We start from the raw sequence: 19,225 nt of genomic DNA on the forward strand, positions 1-19,225 counted from the left end.
GAGACTGGTGGATAGGGGAAGGATTGGTAATGGGACTGGTGGATAGGGGAAGGATTGGTAATGGGACTGGTGGAGATGGGAAGGGTTGGTAATGAGACTGGTGGATAGGGGAAGGATTGGTAATGGGACTGGTGGATAGGGGAAGGATTCGTAATGGGACTGGTGGAAATGGGAAGGGTTGTTAATGGGACTGGTGGATAGGGGAAGGGTTGGTAATGGGACTGGCGGATAGGGGAAGGATTGGTAATGGGACTGGTGGATAGGGGAAGGATTGGTAATATGACTGGTGGAGAGGGGAGAGTTTGGTAATGGGACAGGTGGATAGGGGAAGGATTGTTAATGGGGCTGGTGGAGAGAGGAAGGATTGTTAATGGGACTGGTGGATAGAGGACGGATTGGTAATGGGACTGGTGGATAGGGGAAGGGTTAGTAATGGGACTGGTGGATAGGGGACCGGTTGGTAATGAGACTGGTAGATACGGGACGGGTTGGTAATGGGACTGGTGGATAGGGGAAGGATTGGTAATGGGACTGGTGGAGAGGGGAAGGGTTGGTAATGGGACTAGTGGATAGGGGAAGGGTTGGTAATGGGACTGGTGGATAAGAGAAGGATTGGTAATGGGACTGGTGGATAGGGGAAGGGTTGGTAATGGGAATGGTGGATAAGGGAAGGATTGGTTATGGGACTGTTGGAGAGAGGAAGGGTTGGTAATGGGACTGGTGGTTAGGGGAAGGATTGGTTATGGGCTGGTGGATAGGGGAAGGGTTGGTAATGGGACTGGTGGAAAGGGGATGGGTTGGTAATGGGACTGGTGGATAGGGGAAGGATTGGTAATGGGACTGGTGGATAGGGGAAAGATTGGTAATGGGACTGGTGGATAGCGAAAGGGTTGGTAATGGGACTGGCGGATAAGGGAAGGATTGGTAATGGGACTGGTGGATAGGAGAAGGGCTGGTAATGGGACTGGTGGATAGGGGAAGGGTTGGTAATGGGACTGGTGGATAGGGGAAGGGTTGGTAATGGGACTGGTGGATAGGGGAAGGGTTGGTAATGGGACTGGTGGATAGGGGAAGGGTTGGTAATGGGACCGGTAGATAGGGTAAGGGCTGGTAATGGGACTGGTGGGTAGAGGACGGGTTGGTAATGGAACTGGTGGATAGGGGAAGGATTGGTAATGGGACTGGTGGATAGGGGACAGTTTGGTAATGGGACAGGTGGATAGGGGAAGGATTGTTAATGGGACTGGTGAAGAGAGGAAGGGTTGTTAATGGGACTGGTGGATAGGGGACGGGTTGGTAATGGGACTGGTGGATAGGGGAAGGATTAGTAATGGGACTGGTGGATAGGGGACGGGTTGGTAATGGGACTGGTGGATAGGGGACGGGTTGGTAATGGGACCGGTAGATAAGGGACGGGTTGGTAATGGGACTGGTGGATAGGGGACGGGTTGGTAATGGGACTGGTGGATAGGGGAAGGATTGGTAATGGGACTGGTGGAGAGGGGAAGGGTTGGTAATGGGACTAGTGGATAGGGGAAGGGTTGGTAACGGGACTGGTGGATAGGGGAAGGATTGGTAATGGGACTGGTGGATAGAGAAAGGGTTGGTAATGGGACTGGTGGATAAGGGAAAGATTGGTTATGGGACTGTTGTAGAGGGGAAGGGTTGGTATTAGGACTGGTGGTTAGGGGAAGGATTGGTAATGGGACTGGTGGATAGGGGAAGGGTTGGTAATGGGACTGGTGGAAAGGGGAAGAGTTGGTAATGGGACTGGTGGATAGGGGAAGGATTGGTAATGGGACTGGTGGATAGGGGAAGGATTGGTAATGGGACTGGTGGATAGCGAAAGGATTGGTAATGGGACTGGTGTATAAGGGAAGGATTGGTAATGGGACTGGTGGATAGGAGATGGGTTGGTAATGAGACTGGTAGATAGGGGAAGGGTTGGTAATGGGACTGGTGGATAGGGGAAGGGTTGGTAATGGGACTGGTGGATAGGGGAATGGTTGGTAATGGGACCGGTAGATAGGGTAAGGGCTGGTAATGGGACTGATGGATAGGGGACGGGTTGGTAATGGGACTGGTGGAGAGGGGAAGAATTGGTAATGGGACTGGTGGAGAGGGGAAGGGTTGATAATGGGACTGGTGGATAGGGGAAGGGTTGGTAATGGGACTGGTGGATAAGGGAAGGATTGGTAATGGGACTGGTGGATAGGAGAAGGGTTGGTAATGGGACTGGTGGATAGGGGAAGGGTTGGTAATGGGACTGGTGGATAGGGGAAGGGTTGGTAATGGGACTGGTGGATAGGGGAATGGTTGGTAATGGGACCGGTAGATAGGGTAAGGGCTGGTAATGGGACTGGTGGATAGGGGACGGGTTGGTAATGGGACTGGTGGAGAGGGGAAGAATTGGTAATGGGACTGGTGGAGAGGGGAAGGGTTGATAATGGGACTGGTGGATAGGGGAAGGGTTGGTAATGGGACTGGTGGATAAGGGAAGGATTGGTAATGGGACTGGTGGATAGGGGAAGGGTTGGTAATGGGACTGGTGGATAAGGGAAGGATTGGTCATGGGACAGGTGGATAGGGGAAGGTTTGGTAATGCGACTGGTGGATAAGGGAAGGATTGGTTGTGGGACTGGTGGAGAGGGGAAGGGTTGGTAATGGGACTGGTGGATAGGGGAAGTATTGGTATTGGGACTGGTGAATAGGGGAAGGGTTGGTAATGGGACTGGTGGAGAGGGGAAGGGTTGCTAATGGGACTGGTGGATAGGGGAAGGATTGGTAACGGGACTTGTGGATAGAGGAAGGGTTGGTAATGGGACTGGTGAATAGGGGAAGGATTGGTAATGGGACTGGTGGATATGGAAAGGGTTGGTAATGAGACTTGTGGATAGGGGAAGGATTGGTATTTGACTCGTGGATAGGGGAAGGGTTGGTAATGGGACTGGTGGAGAGGGGAAGGGTTGGTATTGGGACTGGTGGATAGGGGAAGGATTGGTAATGGGACTGGTGGATAGAGGAAGGGTTAGTAATGGGACTGGTGGAGAGGGGAAGGGTTGGTAAAGGAACTGGTGGATAGGGGAAGGATTGGTAATGGGACTGGTGGAGAGGGGAATGAATGATAATGGGACTGGTGGAGAGGGGAAGGATTGGTAATGGGACTGGTGGATAGGGGAAGGGTTGTTAATGGGACTGGTGGATAGGGGACGGATTGGTAATGGGACTGGTGGATAGGGGAAGGGTTGGTATTGGGACTGGTGGAGAAGGGAAGGGTTGGTAATGGGACTGGTGGAGAGGGGAAGGGTTGGTAATGGGATTGGTGGATAGGGGAAGGGATATTAATGGGACTGGTGGATAGGGGAAGGGTTGGGAATGGGACTGGTGGATAGGAGAAGGATTGGTAATGGGACTGGTGGAGAGGGGAAGGTTTGGTAAAGGGACTGATGGAGAGGGGAAGTATTGGTAATGGGACTGGTGGAGAGGGGAAGGGTTGGTAATGGGACTTGTGGATAGGGGAAGGATTGGTAATGGGACTGGTGGAGAGGGGAAGGGTTGGTAATAGGACAGGTGGATAGGGGAAGGGTTGGTAATGGGACTGGTAGAGAGGGGAAGGATTGGTAATGGGACTGGTGGATAGGGGAAAGGTTGGTAATGGGACTGGTGGAGAGGGGAAGGATTGGTAATGGGACTGGTGGATAGGGGACGGGTTGGTAATGGGACTGGTGGAGAGGGGAAGGGTTAGTAGTGGGACTGGTGGATAGGGGACGGGTTGGTAATGGGACTGGTGGAGAGGGGAAGGGTTGGTAATGGGACTGGTGGATAAGGGAAGGGTTGGTAATGGGACTGGTGGACAGGCGAAGGGATGGTAATGGGATTCATGGAGAGGGGAAGGGTTGGTAAAGGGACTGGTGGATAAGGGAAGGGATAGGGAAGGGAATGGTGGATAGCGGAAGGGACTCAGAATGGACTGGTGGATAGTGGAAGGGTTGGTGATACACCCGGCGACTATAAACCCAGGCTCATAAAATATACTGCCAGACGTAATGCCATGTGAATTTAAGAGGCCATTCCGAATTTTGTTGACGTCGTGCAGTGGGAGTGAATGGAGTAAGATTAGAGAAGACTGTCTCGGTGTCGTGCGAAGCTGGCATGGGATGATGTTTTAAGCTATACAAAGAAAACAACCGACCTGCGTGTGTGGGTGTAGGTATGTGTGGGATTTGGCGTGTTGGTGTGTGTGGGGGTGAAAGACATATAGACAGAGAAAGACAGAGAAACAGCGACAGAATGACAAACCGAGAGACAGACAGCGACCTAAGCAATCATCAAATAGCAAGACTGAGAGGTTGACAAGCAAACAAGCAGAAAGATGTTGGCTCTCCTTACTACTGGTGAAGGCTACAAACTATCCTAAGGGCGCGAGGGTAAAACAAGGACAAACTCTGCTTGCAAACAGTAACCAAGAAGGATGTGACGTGGGGTGGCCGAAAGATAAGCTGCCAGAAGGTGCGCGGTTGGCGGGAGAATGTGCATACGAGGCAGTGAGGATATGTAGGCAGAACTGAGATGTTACAAGCAGGTGGTGATGTGTGGATGACCCGTTAAACAGTTACGATGATGAGAGAGAGAGAGAGAGAGAGAGAGAGAGAGAGAGAGAGAGAGAGAGAGAGAGAGAGAGAGAGAGAGAGAGAGAGAGAGACTAATGACTTTCCTTGTTCACAGGCGCGGCGAGCAATGTTGTGTATTGTTATGATGCTGTCGGTTAGTGCAGGTAAGTGTGTGTGTGTGTGTGTGTGTGTGTGTGTGTGTGTGTGTGTGTGTGTGTGTGGTGAAAATACGACTCATTCTTCCACTCCCAACATCAACTGAAGCCTAACGTGAACTAAAAACAAAAACCCTATTAATATTTCAGCTTCTTAACAGTCCCTCGACCATGTTAGTCTATCATACGCGCCGTGAAAACCAGCTGATCCCAAGTGCGTCAAGATCTATCGAGGTTATCCCCTGATCAACGCGCGCTGCAAAGTCATCCCCGTATTACCCAATCACCTTTACATTGCTATTTGCGTCGACAGGGGCTTCGCGGCGGCAGCATGGGCCTTAAAGCTGTCTGTACGTACCACGGTCAACACACGCGGATGCCCGAACTGCGCCGCCTCGTCTCCTTATATGATTAATGGTGAACAAGCGCGACTCTTGCTGAAAAATGAATTGACATTGAAAAAGTAACGCAACGCCGAGAAAGAGAACTGTAGCTTACCTTTGCTCCGTTGAGGTGGTGGTGGTGGTGGTGCGTGGTGGTGGTGCGTGGAGGTGGTGGGTGGGGGGTTACATTAAGGGCTCAGTGGGGGTTCAGCCCATCGCGCCCTGCCCTGAGTTGAAGGCTTGGGTTCGACGGCGTACTTGCGGCAGTCCCCATGTGGCCCCCAACCCACCGCCGCCCGCCCGCTGAACACCTTCGTCGGGACCTGGAACAAGAAAGAAATGTAACTGATATAAGGATGAAATAATACAACTGATCGCAGAATGAATAACACCATCATCAAATAAATTAATAGATGAATAAATGAATTAATAAAACAATCGCCCAGCCTAATTAACCGTCACCAGAAACAGTCAGAAAGAATATAATGGATGAATGGTTCTTTCTGTATACCTCTCATGTATAGATACAGTATACCTCTCTCTCTCTCTCTCTCTCTCTCTCTCTCTCTCTCTCTCTCTTAATTACTGAGTATCTAAAACTTGTGTGTGTGTGTGTGTGTGTGTGTGTGTGTTCGTGACTTCGCCTGACATGATGAGAGCACGACACACACACACACACACACACACACACACACACACACACACACACACACACACACACACACACACATAACAGTCCTTGGCGGGGCTGTCAACCTTGGCAAAGTGACCATTATGTAATTCTGATTGCAGGCAGGTGTAAATGTGAAAAGGAAAACTATTTACGGAGAGAGGGGAGGTTGCATGGCTGGCGGGGGAGTGATAGGACATGGAGGAGGAGAGGGAGGGGGAGGGAGGGAGAGGCGTGGGAATGGTATGAGGAAAGAAGGGGCATAGAGTGAAGGGTGAGGGGAGGGAGGGGTCGCGGGAGGAAGGGGAAGGTTGAAGGTGGTTGGGGAGGGGAAGGAAGGGGAAGGGGGACGGAGGAGGAAATGAAGGGTGGAGGGAGGGAGAGGAAAGACGGGGAAGATTGGAGGCGGTTGGGGAGGGGAGACGAAGGAGGCAAGGAAAGGTGGAGGGAGGGAGAGGAAAGACGGGGTAGCTTGGAGGTGGTTGGGGAGGGGAGACGAAGGAGGAAAGGAAAGGTGGAGGGAGGGAGAGGAAAGACGGGGAAGTTTGTAGGTGGTTGGGGAGGGGAAGGAAGGGGAAGGGTGACGGAGGAGGTAAGGTTGGTTGGAGGGAGGGAGAAGGGAAAGACGGAGAAGATTGGAGGTGGTTGGGAAGGGGAAGTAAGGGGAAGGGAGACGGAGGGGAAAGGAAGGGTGGAGGGAGGGAGAGGGGAAAGACGGGGAAGGCTGGAGGTGGCTGGGGAGGGGAAGTAAGGGAAGGGAGACGGAGGGGAAAGGAAGGGTGGAGGGAGGGAGAGGGGAAAGACAGGGAAGACTGGAGGCGGTTGGGAAGGGGAAGGAAGGGGAAGGGGAACGGAGGGGAAAGGAAGGGTGGAGGGAGGGAGAGGGGAAAGACGGGGAAGATTGGAGGCGGTTGGGGAGGGGAAGGAAGGAGAAGGGAGACGGAGGGGAAAGGAAGGGTGGAGGGAGGGAGATGGGAAAGACGGAGAAGATTGGAGGTGGTTGGGAAGGGGAAGGAAGGGGAGGGAAACGAAGGAGGAAAGGAAGGATGGAGGGAGGGAGAAGGGAAAGACGGGGAAGATTGGAGGTGGCTGGGGTGGGGAACAAGGGGGGAGAGGGTAAGGTGAATGCTGTCTTGAAGGGGAGGTGATGAGGGGGAAGGGACGACGTGTGGGCAGCTAAGGCAGGCCACCCACCACACACACACACACACACACACACACACACACACACACACACACACACATCACTGCAAGACCCATGTACGTTTAATCCATTCACAACACCTACACACCCACACCCACACCCACACACACACACACATCACTGCAAGACCCATGTACGTATAATCCATTCACAACACCTACACACCCACACCCACACATACACACACATACACACATACACACACACAGACGCAAAGAGGAGCGGAGTGATGATGACGTGGACGAGCAAGTGGTACGTGGATGAAGGGGAGGTGGGAGAGGTCCTTTTGTCCTCGAAATACCATCTCTCTCTCTCTCTCTCTCATACCTCACCTGAGTCGTCTCTTGGTAACCATACATAAAAAAAAGATAAATTAGACAGGTAAATTAAATGCACGGTGTAAACAGGAGTGCAGGATGATTGGCCCATTAGCAGGTAAGTGGGAAGATAAGCAGAATGTAATTAAGGGAATAAAACAGGTATATGCTCAAAAAAAAAACAAAACAAAAAAAAAAGTTAGTGGGATGAGCGGGGAATCTGAATAATGAGAATAACAGGTGGACTCATAAAACACAGAGGTGGATAAAAGGGGGAAGCTAATTAACAGGTATGCGTGGGAAGATGAATTTGGAGGTTAGGAGATATGAGTAAAGAGAAAGGACAGGTGGCCTCATAAAACACACACACACACACACACACACACACACACACACACACACACACACACACACACACACACACACACACACACACACACACAGGTGGATGAGAGGAAAAACTAATTAACATGTACAGGTGGGAAGATAAATATGGAGGTTTGCCAAGTAAGAGTAAAGAGAGAGACAGGTAGACTCATAAACACACACAGGTAGATAGATATGAAGGTTTGCCAAGTAAGAGTAAAGAAAGAGACACAGGTAGATATAGAGAAGCTAATTAACAGGTACAAGTGGGAAGATAGATATGGAGGTTTGCCCAGTAAGAGTAAAGAGACAGGTAGACTCATAAACACACACACAGGTAGATAAAGAGAAGCTAATTAACAGGTACATGTGGGAAGATAGATATGGAGGTTTGCCCAGTAAGAGTAAAGAGACAGGTAGACTCATAAACACACACAGGTAGATAAAGAGAAGCTAATTAACAGGTACGTGTGGGAAGATAAGTTAAGATAAGATGGACTCGTTGAACACACAAACAGGTGGTCTCGGAAAAGCTGGATAGCATGTAAATAAAAGTGAAACAAGCAAAAAGCTGTATTGAGGTAAGCAAGTATGGAAGGAAAGAAGACAGGTACGGTACTATCAAGGGAGCATACGCCAGGAGATCGTTGCTTCACTCACCCATCGACTCCCCCCCCCACCACCACCACACACACACACACACACACACACACACACACACACACACACACACACACACAGACGGTCAACCCAAGCAGGCCTCAATGCAGTTCCCCTTCCCGTTCTAAGGTATATATAAGGTAAATCATATATAAGGTTATAAGGTAATCATAATAATCAATACATAAACAGGTGGATAACAAAATATATCAATAAACAGATATGTGGGATGATAGATAAATAGTCAAACCTTAATAAAACACACACACTGTTACTGCCTGAAGGCGGAACGAATGATTGGTGGAAGGTGAATGGAAAAGTTTGGGGAGTAAGATTAGGTTAATAGGGCGAGGAGTAAACGATGGTGTGGAGAACGCGAACAGGGAACTTTGGTTGTGGTGTCATTTTTTTTTTTTTTTTACAGCTAAGGAGACAGTTCAAGGCCGTAAAGAAAAATATTAAAAAAAAAGCCCGCTACTCACTGCTCCTGAATAGAGATCAAAGGAGTGTCACGGCTGCTCGGTGTTGAAGGTGCCAAGCCAGCATTTCGGTATCGCTTCACCCGGTAGCAGCGACGGGCCAAATTTGTGGCTTTACCGTGTAGCAGCGATGGGCCAAATTTCTGCCATGATATAAACCTCCCAAAATAGATGATGCATAAACTGATCACACATGCGTTGATATATTTTATGAAATGGTTTGCGTGAGTGATGATTCTTTCTCATCATTTTACTTAGAGGGGCCTTTAACCTAACCTAACCTAACCTAACCTAACCTAACCTAACCTAACCTAACCTAACCTAACCTAACCTAACCTAACCTAACCCAACCTAACCTAACCCAACCTAACCTAACCTAACCTAACCTAACCCAACCTAACCTAACCTAACCTAACCTAACCTAACCTAACCTGACCTAACCTAACCTAACCTAACCTAACCTAACCTGACCTAACCTAGCCTAACCTAACCTAACCTAACCTAACCTAACCTAACCTAACCTAACCTAACCTAACCTAACCTAAGTAACATGACCCCGCAGCTACCGGGTTCAATATAGCAAAAGAAGAACAGATGAAGGCTCTCGCTGACTCAGGGGACAGGGTTGACGAATCCACACACGTGTATTTTTGATGATTCGACATTTTTTTTATATTATTGTTTCCTTTTTTTGTGCCCTTGAGCTGTCTCCTTTGTTGTAAAAAAAAATATGATGGGGCACTCGGGGCGCTGTAGGAGGCGAGGAGGAGAGAGACAGTTAACAGTAACGGTGAGGGGAAGACGTCCTTTCCCGGCCTCACTGTTTGCCCCTGTAGAAGTTCCAACGTTACCAGATTATCGTACTTGGCGTATTGTTTTGCCGATTTCTGACCAAAAACTATCGCACCCACAAAGATAACGATATGCATTTATAATTATTGTTAAAATCGGTAAATACTGATGGTCTTTTTTGCAATATTTATGGGCCAGAAACCGGGAAATACAATGTTATGCGTACGATAATCTGGTAACGTTGTGTAGAACTCCACCTAACACCTATTTTTTTCCTATCATATGTTACCTTTACCTAACATATGAGAGGAAGAGATATAGGTGTTGGGACTGTGTGGCAGAGCAGAGGGGAGAAATAGACCCGCGGGAGCCTCCACCCAAACGGACTCGACAATTTGGCTTCACTATAGAGGAACACAAGGAACAGAAAGACGGAGACATTTTAGTAGGCCCAGAATGCGTAAATGCAAGCGCCTGCCGGAGTATAATTCTATCTTTGCTTATTTATCTCCTTATACAGTCTGTTGATATATCAGGACACCTCTCCCGAAATTGACCCCTCTTTCGGCCACCTCTTTTGATTCTTTTTTAGGGGCAACGAGTAGCGGGCTTTTTTATATTATTGTTTCCTTTTTTTGTGTGCCCTTGAGCTGTCTCCTTTGTTGTGAAAAAAAAAAGAAAAAGTGACGTACAATGCTGGACGTTAGATGCTGAGTGAAGTGTTCAGCTCCCCGGTTTAGTGCTCAGAGACACGGCCGTTTTGAGTGTCATGATTGTGATCCTGACGGTAAATGTTATTGTTGACAGGTTTGACCACATTATATTGTCCGTCTACGAAAAGGGTCATTTCATTCTCCTACCGCCCCCGGAGCCCACGGAGCGGCGGCATCACACGGACAAAGTAAATAAAGGTAAATTAGTATCTAGGTCGAGAAAAGACCAGATGGACCAAAGCACCCAAAAAACACCCGAAACTGACCTCTTTTCTGGCCTCTCGTCTTCTTTTGTTTGTTTGTTCGGAGCGGTGTCTAGCGGCCTCTTTATTTATTTTATTTTTTGCCCTTGAGCTGCCTCCCTCGTAAAAAAAATGAAAATAAAACACACACGAGAAGAAGCGGGTGGACTGGTGGATAGATTTTCGTTGTGTGTGTGTGTGGGGGCGAGGGGGGGGGGGTGATGAATGGCAGAAGACCAGGGCGGTATGCAGGCCAGGTAATGAGATAATGAGTGAGCGGACAAACAGGTGTGTGGATGGCATGATGGATAAGACACAAACACAAATAGGCAGGAAAGCAGACGGCAAGAGGCTGATGAATGGAACACACACACACACACACACACACACACACACACACACACACACACATGTCAACAGATGATAATTGGATGGATGAATGGATAAAACACACGCAAACATTAATTAACAGAGACATAATGAGACAAGTGGATGTTTGGAAGTGATAATGAGAACACTAATAATAATAATAATAATAATAATAATAATAATAATAATAATAATAATAATAATAATAATAATAAATAAATAAATAAATTCGAGACGGGTCAAGAGGAAAAGGTCGCGCCACTAAAACATGCGTGGGTGGGTATGTGCAGCGAGGCGACACACACACACACACATACACACACACACCCTATCCCCCATCCTACCCTCCCTCCACGTGGCTAGGGCGGGCAGCTGGCGGGGTTGGAGAGGCGTGGGCGGGCGAGGTGGGCGGGTTAGAAACAGGTGGCTTGGCGGAGGAGGCGAAGGAGGAGGAGGCGAAGGAGGGGGAGACGGGGGCAAGGGAGTGCTGGAGACGCTCTGGTTTAGCCATTGAGACGGTGGGCAGCTGAGGGGAGCGCGGGTTGAGCCTAGCCTAGCAAAGTTGTGTCAGTAGAGAACCCTCCCTCGCCGCGCGCACACCAACGCAGACACGCACGCAGGGGAGCATGGTGCGCTGACAGGACGCGACGCACCGACACGTTAACACAGTGCTAGAGAGGCCGCAGGAGGCATGGGGCTGGCGGAGGCGCTGAGGCTGGTGTGTGTGGGGTGCCTGCTGGTGGTCGGCGCGCACCCCACCGACGCGAAGAGGATCCCGCGCTGGTGGATGAAGGTGGCGCAGCGGCAGGGGTGAGTACAGGATGTTGCGTGCGAGGTGTTGGTAAGGTGGAGGGAGAGGAGGGAATGAAGTAATGACTGGTATGTTTAGCTGTGTTGCGGAGGGGAGATAATAAAACATGTTGCTGGGTGTTGCATGGAGTTAAGTCATAAGGAAGAACAAGATAGGGAGTGGCTTGTTTGTGTTGCTGTGTGTTGCGGGTTGTTGAAGCAAGGAGTGGTTAGTTTAGCTGTGTTGCGGAGGCAGATAAATGGCGCTGGGAAGTGATGTGTTGGTGGGTGTTGCAGTGAGAGGAAGAAATGAGGTAACGACCGGTTTAAGTGTGTTGTAGAGCTGATATAAGTGATGTTGCCCGGTGTTGCAGTGTTGAAGTGAGATGAGATATGGGGTGGTTTGCTTGGTTGTGTGTGGGAGGGGAAGAAGAATGGTGTTGCGGAGTGTTAAATTGTATGGAAGAGTGAGATAAGGAGTGGTTTATTTAGTAGTGTTGTGGGTGGGTGCGGGGGGGGGGAGGGGAGGGAGATAAATAATGCTGTGGGGTGTGGGGTGTTGCACTGAGAGGTGGAATGAGATAACAAGTGGATAATCTTACTGTGTTGCGGAGGTGGTAAATGGTGTTGCTGTTGTGTTGCAAGTTGTTGAATCGAGAACCTGAGTGAAATAAAAAAAAAGACTAGATTGTTTACTTGTATTGTAGGGGGATTGATGGGAGGGGTGGAGGTGTGAGTACTGGCGTGTTTGGGGTGTTGTGGAGTGGAGTGGAGTGTGGAAGGATGGCAATGGGTGTAATAGACTGGAGGGGGATGTGGAGGAGGGATGAAAGGATGTTGAGGGTTAGTGTGGATCTGTAGAAGAGTGGATTGGGATGTTGTGGAGTGGGGAGAGAGAGAGAGAGAGAGAGGGGTGGAGTGGGATGGAAGGGTGTGAAGGGATGTAGGATGTGGAGTGGATTGGGGTGTTGTGGAGTAGGGAGATAGAGAGAGGGGTGGAGTATGATGGAAGGGTGTGGAGGGATATAGAATGTGGAGTGGATTGGAGTGTGGAGTGGGGAGAGGGAGGTGTGGAGGAGTAGATGGGGTGACTTGTGTTGTAGGTATTGTGTTGCATGGAGGTGTTGAGAGGTGGAGGGATGTGGAAGAGTGGAGTGTTGTAAAAAGTTGCTTCATTAGCGTTGCAAGTAAGGTCGAGAGTTTTTCTGAGTGTGTATTCGTGTGTACTGTTGTGTTGTGTTGTACTGTGTTGCGAGGTGTTGATGGGGAGTGGGAGGTGGAAAGGGGTGAGTGTGCCTAGCTGTGTTGTAGGTGGAGTGGATGGGGTGTTGTAGGACAGGAGGAGTATTTGGGAGGTTTCATGTGTTGTGTTGTGTGTGTTGTGCTGTAATGTGTTGCCTATTATGTGTTGTGAGTGTATTGTGTAATGCTGCCCCGTGTTATTTTGTATTGCGGAACCTCATTTTATGTTGTAGTAGAATGTAGTGTTGTAATAACCTTCGCTGTATTGTGTTGCATCGTATTGTGTTGTCCGTATATAGGCCGAGTTGTGCTGTAGATGGGCGGGGCCGGTCAGTGAGTCAGGTGGGTGAGGGGGTGAGGAGGGGTCGGGGGAGTGGGTGAGCGAGGGACCTCTACCTGTAATCTCAGTTCCTGGCAGCCGACCAGGTAGGTTACGCCGAACAAAAACAAACGAGAGAGAGAGAGAGAGACACGCGCGTAGCCACAGCCGCGCGATGAGGGAGAAAGTAAATAAAAGTGAATTGGAGGGGAAGAAGGACAAGGCTGAAAATAAGAACACCCGATGGAAAAGTTTCGATATTTAAAAAGGAGAAAATAAAGCGAGAAAACTGTAAAAATAAGGAGTAAATGTGACGAGAAAGTAGTTAAAAGTGAATGGAAGGAGAAGGACAAGGCTGAAAATAAGTACACCCGATGAAAAATAAGGTTACTGTATATATAAAAAAAAAAGGATAGATAACGAGAAGATATTAAAACTATAGAGAACAGACGGACGCGATGAAAGAGAAGGTAAATAGAAGTGAATAATTGAAGGGAAGAAGGATGAATGTGAAAAAAAAATACACCACACGGAAAAAGTTACTAAATATAAGAAAATAAGAAATAAAACGACAAAAACTGTAAATTAGATTAAAATGATTAAAATGTATTGGAAAGGAAAGAAAGACGATTAAAATGTACTGGAAAGGAAAGAAAGACGATTAAAATGTATTGGAAAGGAAAGAAAGACGATTAAAATGTACTGGAAATGAAAGAAAGACGATTAAAATGTACTGGAAATGAAAGAAAGACGATTAAAATGTACTGGAAATGAAAGAAAGACGATTAAAATGTACTGGAAATGAAAGAAAGACGATTAAAATGTATTGGAAATGAAAGAAAGACGATTAAAATGTATTGGAAATGAAAGAAAGACGATTAAAATGTACTGGAAATGAAAGAAAGACGATTAAAATGTATTGGAAATGAAAGAAAGACGATTAAAATGTACTGGAAAGGAAAGAAAGACGATTAAAATGTACTGGAAATGAAAGAAAGACGATTAAAATGTATTGGAAATGAAAGAAAGACGATTAAAATGTACTGGAAAGGAAAGAAAGACGAAAGTGAAAATAAATACACCCGATGGAAAAGTTTCGATATTTAAAAAAGGAGAATGAAAATAGAAAACCATAAAAATAATAGAGAATGCATGAGGAACAAATATGTAAAAGTGTATTAAAGGGAAGGAGAACGAGGGTGAAAATAACTAAACGCGATGGAAAAAAGGTTACTGTATACAATAAATAAATAAACAAAGCGAGAAACTGTAAAAATAAAAGAGCTTAAGTGAGGAGAACATTAACAAAAGTGAATTGGAAGGCAAGAAGGACAAAGCTGAAAATAAATAAACAATAAAAAAAAAGTTACAGCATACAAAACAAAACATAAGAAAACGAGAAAGCTGTAAAAATAAAAATAAAAGAGTATAGCGCGTGACGAAAGACGCGCAGACAGAAAGAAAAACAAACACAGAAAATAACTCTTACAAATACATATAAATAATCCGAAAACAAACAAACAAATAAATAAACAAGTAAACAGATCAACAGACGGCCAGTAAACAAATCAGGACAAAAGGGAACAGAAACAGACGGACGAATAATGATAAGAAAAAAAAGATAAACAAACAAAAAACAAAAGAAGGGAGCATTGAGTAAATAAACAGGAGGAGGAGGAGGAGGAGGAGGGGCTACACACACACACACACACACACACACACACACACACACACACACACACACACACACATTTATACGAGGAAAAGACAAATCTTCTCAATTCTTTATCTTGACAGGTTAATTAAAAGTGGGGCGCGTTTTGTTGTTGTTGTTGTTGACGATGATGCCTTAGTAGTAGTAGTAGTAGTAGTAGTAGTTTGTTGTTACTGTTTTCCTCTACTTTTCTACGTCTTCTTCTTCTTCTCCCTCTTCTTCTTCTTCTTCTTCTTCTTCTTCTTCTTCTTCTTCTTCTTCTTTTTCTTCTTCTTGTCTTCGTCGCTCAGGTCTGCGTTGTGTTATGAGGAAAGCAACGACATGACTTGCAGATGTGTGTGTGTGTGTGTGTGTGTGTGTGTGTGTGTGTGTGTTGCAGTGAGCGTAAGAAGAGTAGAAGATGAAAGAAGAAAATTATTGCCTATCCTCCTCCTCCTCCTCCTCCTCCTCCTCCTCTTCCTCCTCCTTCTCCTTCTCCTCCTTCTCCTCCTCCTCCTCCTCTGGCATCTCATCTTACTTTCTTTTCCTCCTTATTTGTTTTTACCGTTCGTCGAAAAACATATTAATACATTTCACTCACTTATTAACTTATCTGCTCATTCATTCATACATTCGTTTCCTTGGTTATAATATTGCACGATTTCAGGAACACACACACACACACACACACACACACACACACACACACACACACAGGCACACACATCACGGTTTATCTCTTATTATGTTTACTCAGCTTCGTTATTACTCACAGCTGTCTCACCTTGCACCTTGATCCTTGTCCTCATCTCTTCACTCATCCTTACACTTGTTCACTATTTCGCTCTATGTTGCTACTCATTCATACTTCCATAACACTCTTTTCATACCCTTGAGCTTCTTCCATAATCAGTAACACAGCGCGTCAGTCAAGTAAGGGATGCATTTTCAGACATTATCAGCTCACACAACTCTTTCCAAATTCCACAAAGAAAATTAGTGGTTAGCACACTCGGTTCACAATCGAGAGAGCCCGGGTTCGATTCCCGGGCGGAGTGGAAAAATTTGGGCGGGTTTTCCGATACCCTACGCCCCTGTCCACCCAGCAGTGAATGGGTACCAGGTATTAATCGGGGGTTGTGTCCCGTCTCCTGGGGTCTGTTCTTCTCCTATAATTCCTTCCCCTTCTGTCTCTCTCCGGCATATGACCACAGATGTTGCGCCGACTAAACGAAACTTTCCAACTTTTCCACGTTCATAGTGAAGAAGTCTTGTCAAACTATCACTATACTCATAAAAGGTACATATTCTCAGGCACTTCCACCTCTCACAACATATATTTGCAAAGCCCACAGAGGTAGCCGACACCAAGACGCCAAAAAATCCTTGGAGCGTGGGAGCCGACTTGTCAAATGCAGAAGTCGCTGGGTTGTCTTGGCCCAGAGTCGGCACAGTGTGAACGGGGCTAATTGGGTTGTCATGAGTGTATTCCACGTTCATGGTGCAGAAGTCTTGTTAAACGATCACATGGCTCATAAAACTACCCATGGAAATACTAATATAACCTCTACGAAAGCTTTACCAAACGTGGGAGTGTGAGCTCCGAAGTGCTTGAGAATACGGATATTGCCAAACAATCACATGGCTCATGAAACTACCCACGGAAATACTAACGCAACATCCACGAACGCCTTGTCAAATGTGGGTGTGTAAGCTCCGAAATCTTTAAGAATACGCCTGTTCCTTTATTTAACATCTTTGAGAATACGCCTGTTCCTTTATGTAACATCTTTGAAAATACGCCTGTTCCTTTATTTAACATCTTTGAGAATACGCCTGTTCCTCTATTTAACATCTTTGAGAATACGCCTGTTCCTCTATTTAACATCTTTGAGAATACGCCTGTTCCTCTATTTAACATCTTTGAGAATACGCCTGTTCCTTTATGTAACATCTTTGAAAATACGCCTGTTCCTATATTTAACATCTTTGAGAATACGCCTGTTCCTCTATTTAACATCTTTGAGAATACGCCTGTTCCTTTATTTAACATCTTTGAGAATACGCCTGTTCCTCTATTTAACATCTCTGAGAATACGCCTGTTCCTTTATTTAACATCTCTGAGAATACGCCTGTTCCTATATTTAACATCTTTGAGAATACGCCTGTTCCTCTATTTAACATCTTTGAGAATACGCCTGTTCCTCTATTTAACATCTTTGAGAATACGCCTGTTCCTCTATTTAACATCTTTGAGAATACGCCTGTTCCTTTATTTAACATCTTTGAGAATACGCCTGTTCCTCTATTTAACATCTTTGAGAATACGCCTGTTCCTCTATTTAACATCTTTGAGAATACGCCTGTTCCTCTATTTAACATCTTTGAGAATACGCCTGTTCCTATATTTAACATCTTTGAGAATACGCCTGTTCCTCTATTCAACATCTTTGAGAATACGCCTGTTCCTCTATTTAACATCTTTGAGAATACGCCTGTTCCTCTATTTAACATCTTTGAGAATACGCCTGTTCCTCTATTTAACATCTTTGAGAATACGCCTGTTCCTCTATTTAACATCTTTGAGAATACGCCTGTTCTTCTATTTAACATCTTTGAGAATACGCCTGTTCCTCTATTTAACATCTCTGAGAATACGCCTGTTCCTTTATTCAACATGCCCCGCAGCCTTATCACCCGAGACTCAGGGATGAAATACGTTGACTGATTTTTGTTGTTCTTTTGTTTTACAGCACAAAAAAATAGATGTAAGAAAAGAAACCCCTCTAACTGCTGCTCTCATACATCGATAAGTAGAGAGTGGCCAAATGAGAGGTCAATTTTGGATGGATGGCGCCGCAAAAGTGTTGACAGCAGTGTATCATTTTCGGTCTAACTTTGGGTCCCGCGGTCGCCCGTTTGTCCCGCTCCAGCCTGCAATCGAGTCACTCAGGCCTGTATAGACGCCTCCGCCTCTCACATGAACTATATTTAAAGGCCGAAAATGAGATTAAACGCGTTCCCAGGAGTGTTTTCTTAGGTTCATGGTACACACGCTTTGTCAAACTACCACCAGGGCCATGAAACAACACATGGAAATGCCCACAACTCCTGCGACATCCCTATAAGTGTGTGCGATTGGGCGCCGATATGTTTATGAATATGGCCCTTAATCATGCTGGGGGTGGGTGGTTGGGGCGGCTTTGAGGGGACGAACCAACGATGCCGATTCTCGTACTCAGCCTCCTATATTTGCCAACTTCAGACCCAAAATCTGTCTCCTGGGCCTCAATAACGAGATTCATTTATATTTATCGTTAAAATAGTTAATTCCTGATGTTTCTTGGCAATAGTTAAGCGTCAGAAATCGATAAATACTATGCTCTGAGTATGATAATCTGGCAACGGTGGGACGAACCTTTTGGCACAGGGCCGCCGAAGGGGTATTAATTAAAGCTTGCCGTCACGCTTCTCCCCGCGCGAAGGCAGTGACCCGGGCCTTTAAACCCTTGTCTTAAGCTTGCCTTCAAACCCTGGAGAGACGTGGGTACTGCATAATGTGGTGGCCAGAACGCAATTGTTACCCCTGAGTAGCGGGGGAAAAAAATTTGTTTCCTTCTCTAATGCTCTTGAACTAACTCCTCTGCTGTAAAAAAAATAAAAAAATAAAAAAATAAAAAATAAAAAATGCTGCTGTACACTTGAGGGTAAAAAAAGACGTAACAGACCACCGCGGCACAGCGAACTGAAGCGTACAGTCGCAGATGCCTTAGGAAAAATGCTTCTGTCTTAGGAAAAATGCTTGTCTTAGGAAAAATGCTTCTGTCTTAGGAAAAATGGTTCTGTCTTAGGAAAAATGGTTCTGTCTTAGGAAAAATGCTTCTTAAATATACAGATGCTGATTTGAGTAGCAAGAAAGGAGACGGAACAGAGCACGGAGGCACAGCGGACTAAAGTGTACAGTCCCAAATGTCTTAGGAAACTGGCTTCTTAAATATACTAGTTCTGATTTGAGGAGCAAGAAAAGAAGTAACAGACCACCGCGGCACAGTGAACTGAAGCGTAGTCACAAATGTCTTAAGAAAAATGCTTCTTAAATATTTGTTCTGATTTGAGGAGCAAGAAAAGAGACGGAACAGAGCACCGAGGCACAGCGCATAACTGACTAAAGCATACAGTCCTTAATTTGTCTCAGGAGAAAGGCTTCGAATAATAATGGTG

General features: G+C 46.4%; 1 protein-coding gene and 1 long non-coding RNA gene across 2 annotated transcripts in view; one reads left to right on the forward strand and one right to left on the reverse strand.

Annotated features, from left to right (window-relative positions):
• Window positions 1-4,989: 4,989 nt before the first annotated feature.
• LOC126986698 (uncharacterized) overlaps window positions 4,990-19,225 on the reverse strand; it is a 61,446-nt gene continuing 47,210 nt past the window's right edge. The window contains exon 3 of the long non-coding RNA XR_007739898.1: window positions 4,990-5,471. This is a non-coding gene — a long non-coding RNA (uncharacterized LOC126986698). The remainder of the gene's footprint in view (window positions 5,472-19,225) is intronic.
• Window positions 11,463-19,225, forward strand: part of LOC126986697 (serine-rich adhesin for platelets-like) — a 94,490-nt gene continuing 86,727 nt past the window's right edge. The window contains exon 1 of the mRNA XM_050843053.1: window positions 11,463-11,770. Coding sequence (XP_050699010.1) covers window positions 11,652-11,770 — 119 coding nt within the window. The 5' untranslated portion in view covers window positions 11,463-11,651. The remainder of the gene's footprint in view (window positions 11,771-19,225) is intronic.

The sequence above is a fragment of the Eriocheir sinensis genome, chromosome 62 (assembly GCF_024679095.1).
Source record: "Eriocheir sinensis breed Jianghai 21 chromosome 62, ASM2467909v1, whole genome shotgun sequence".
In the NCBI taxonomy this organism is placed as follows: Eukaryota; Metazoa; Arthropoda; class Malacostraca; order Decapoda; family Varunidae; genus Eriocheir; species Eriocheir sinensis.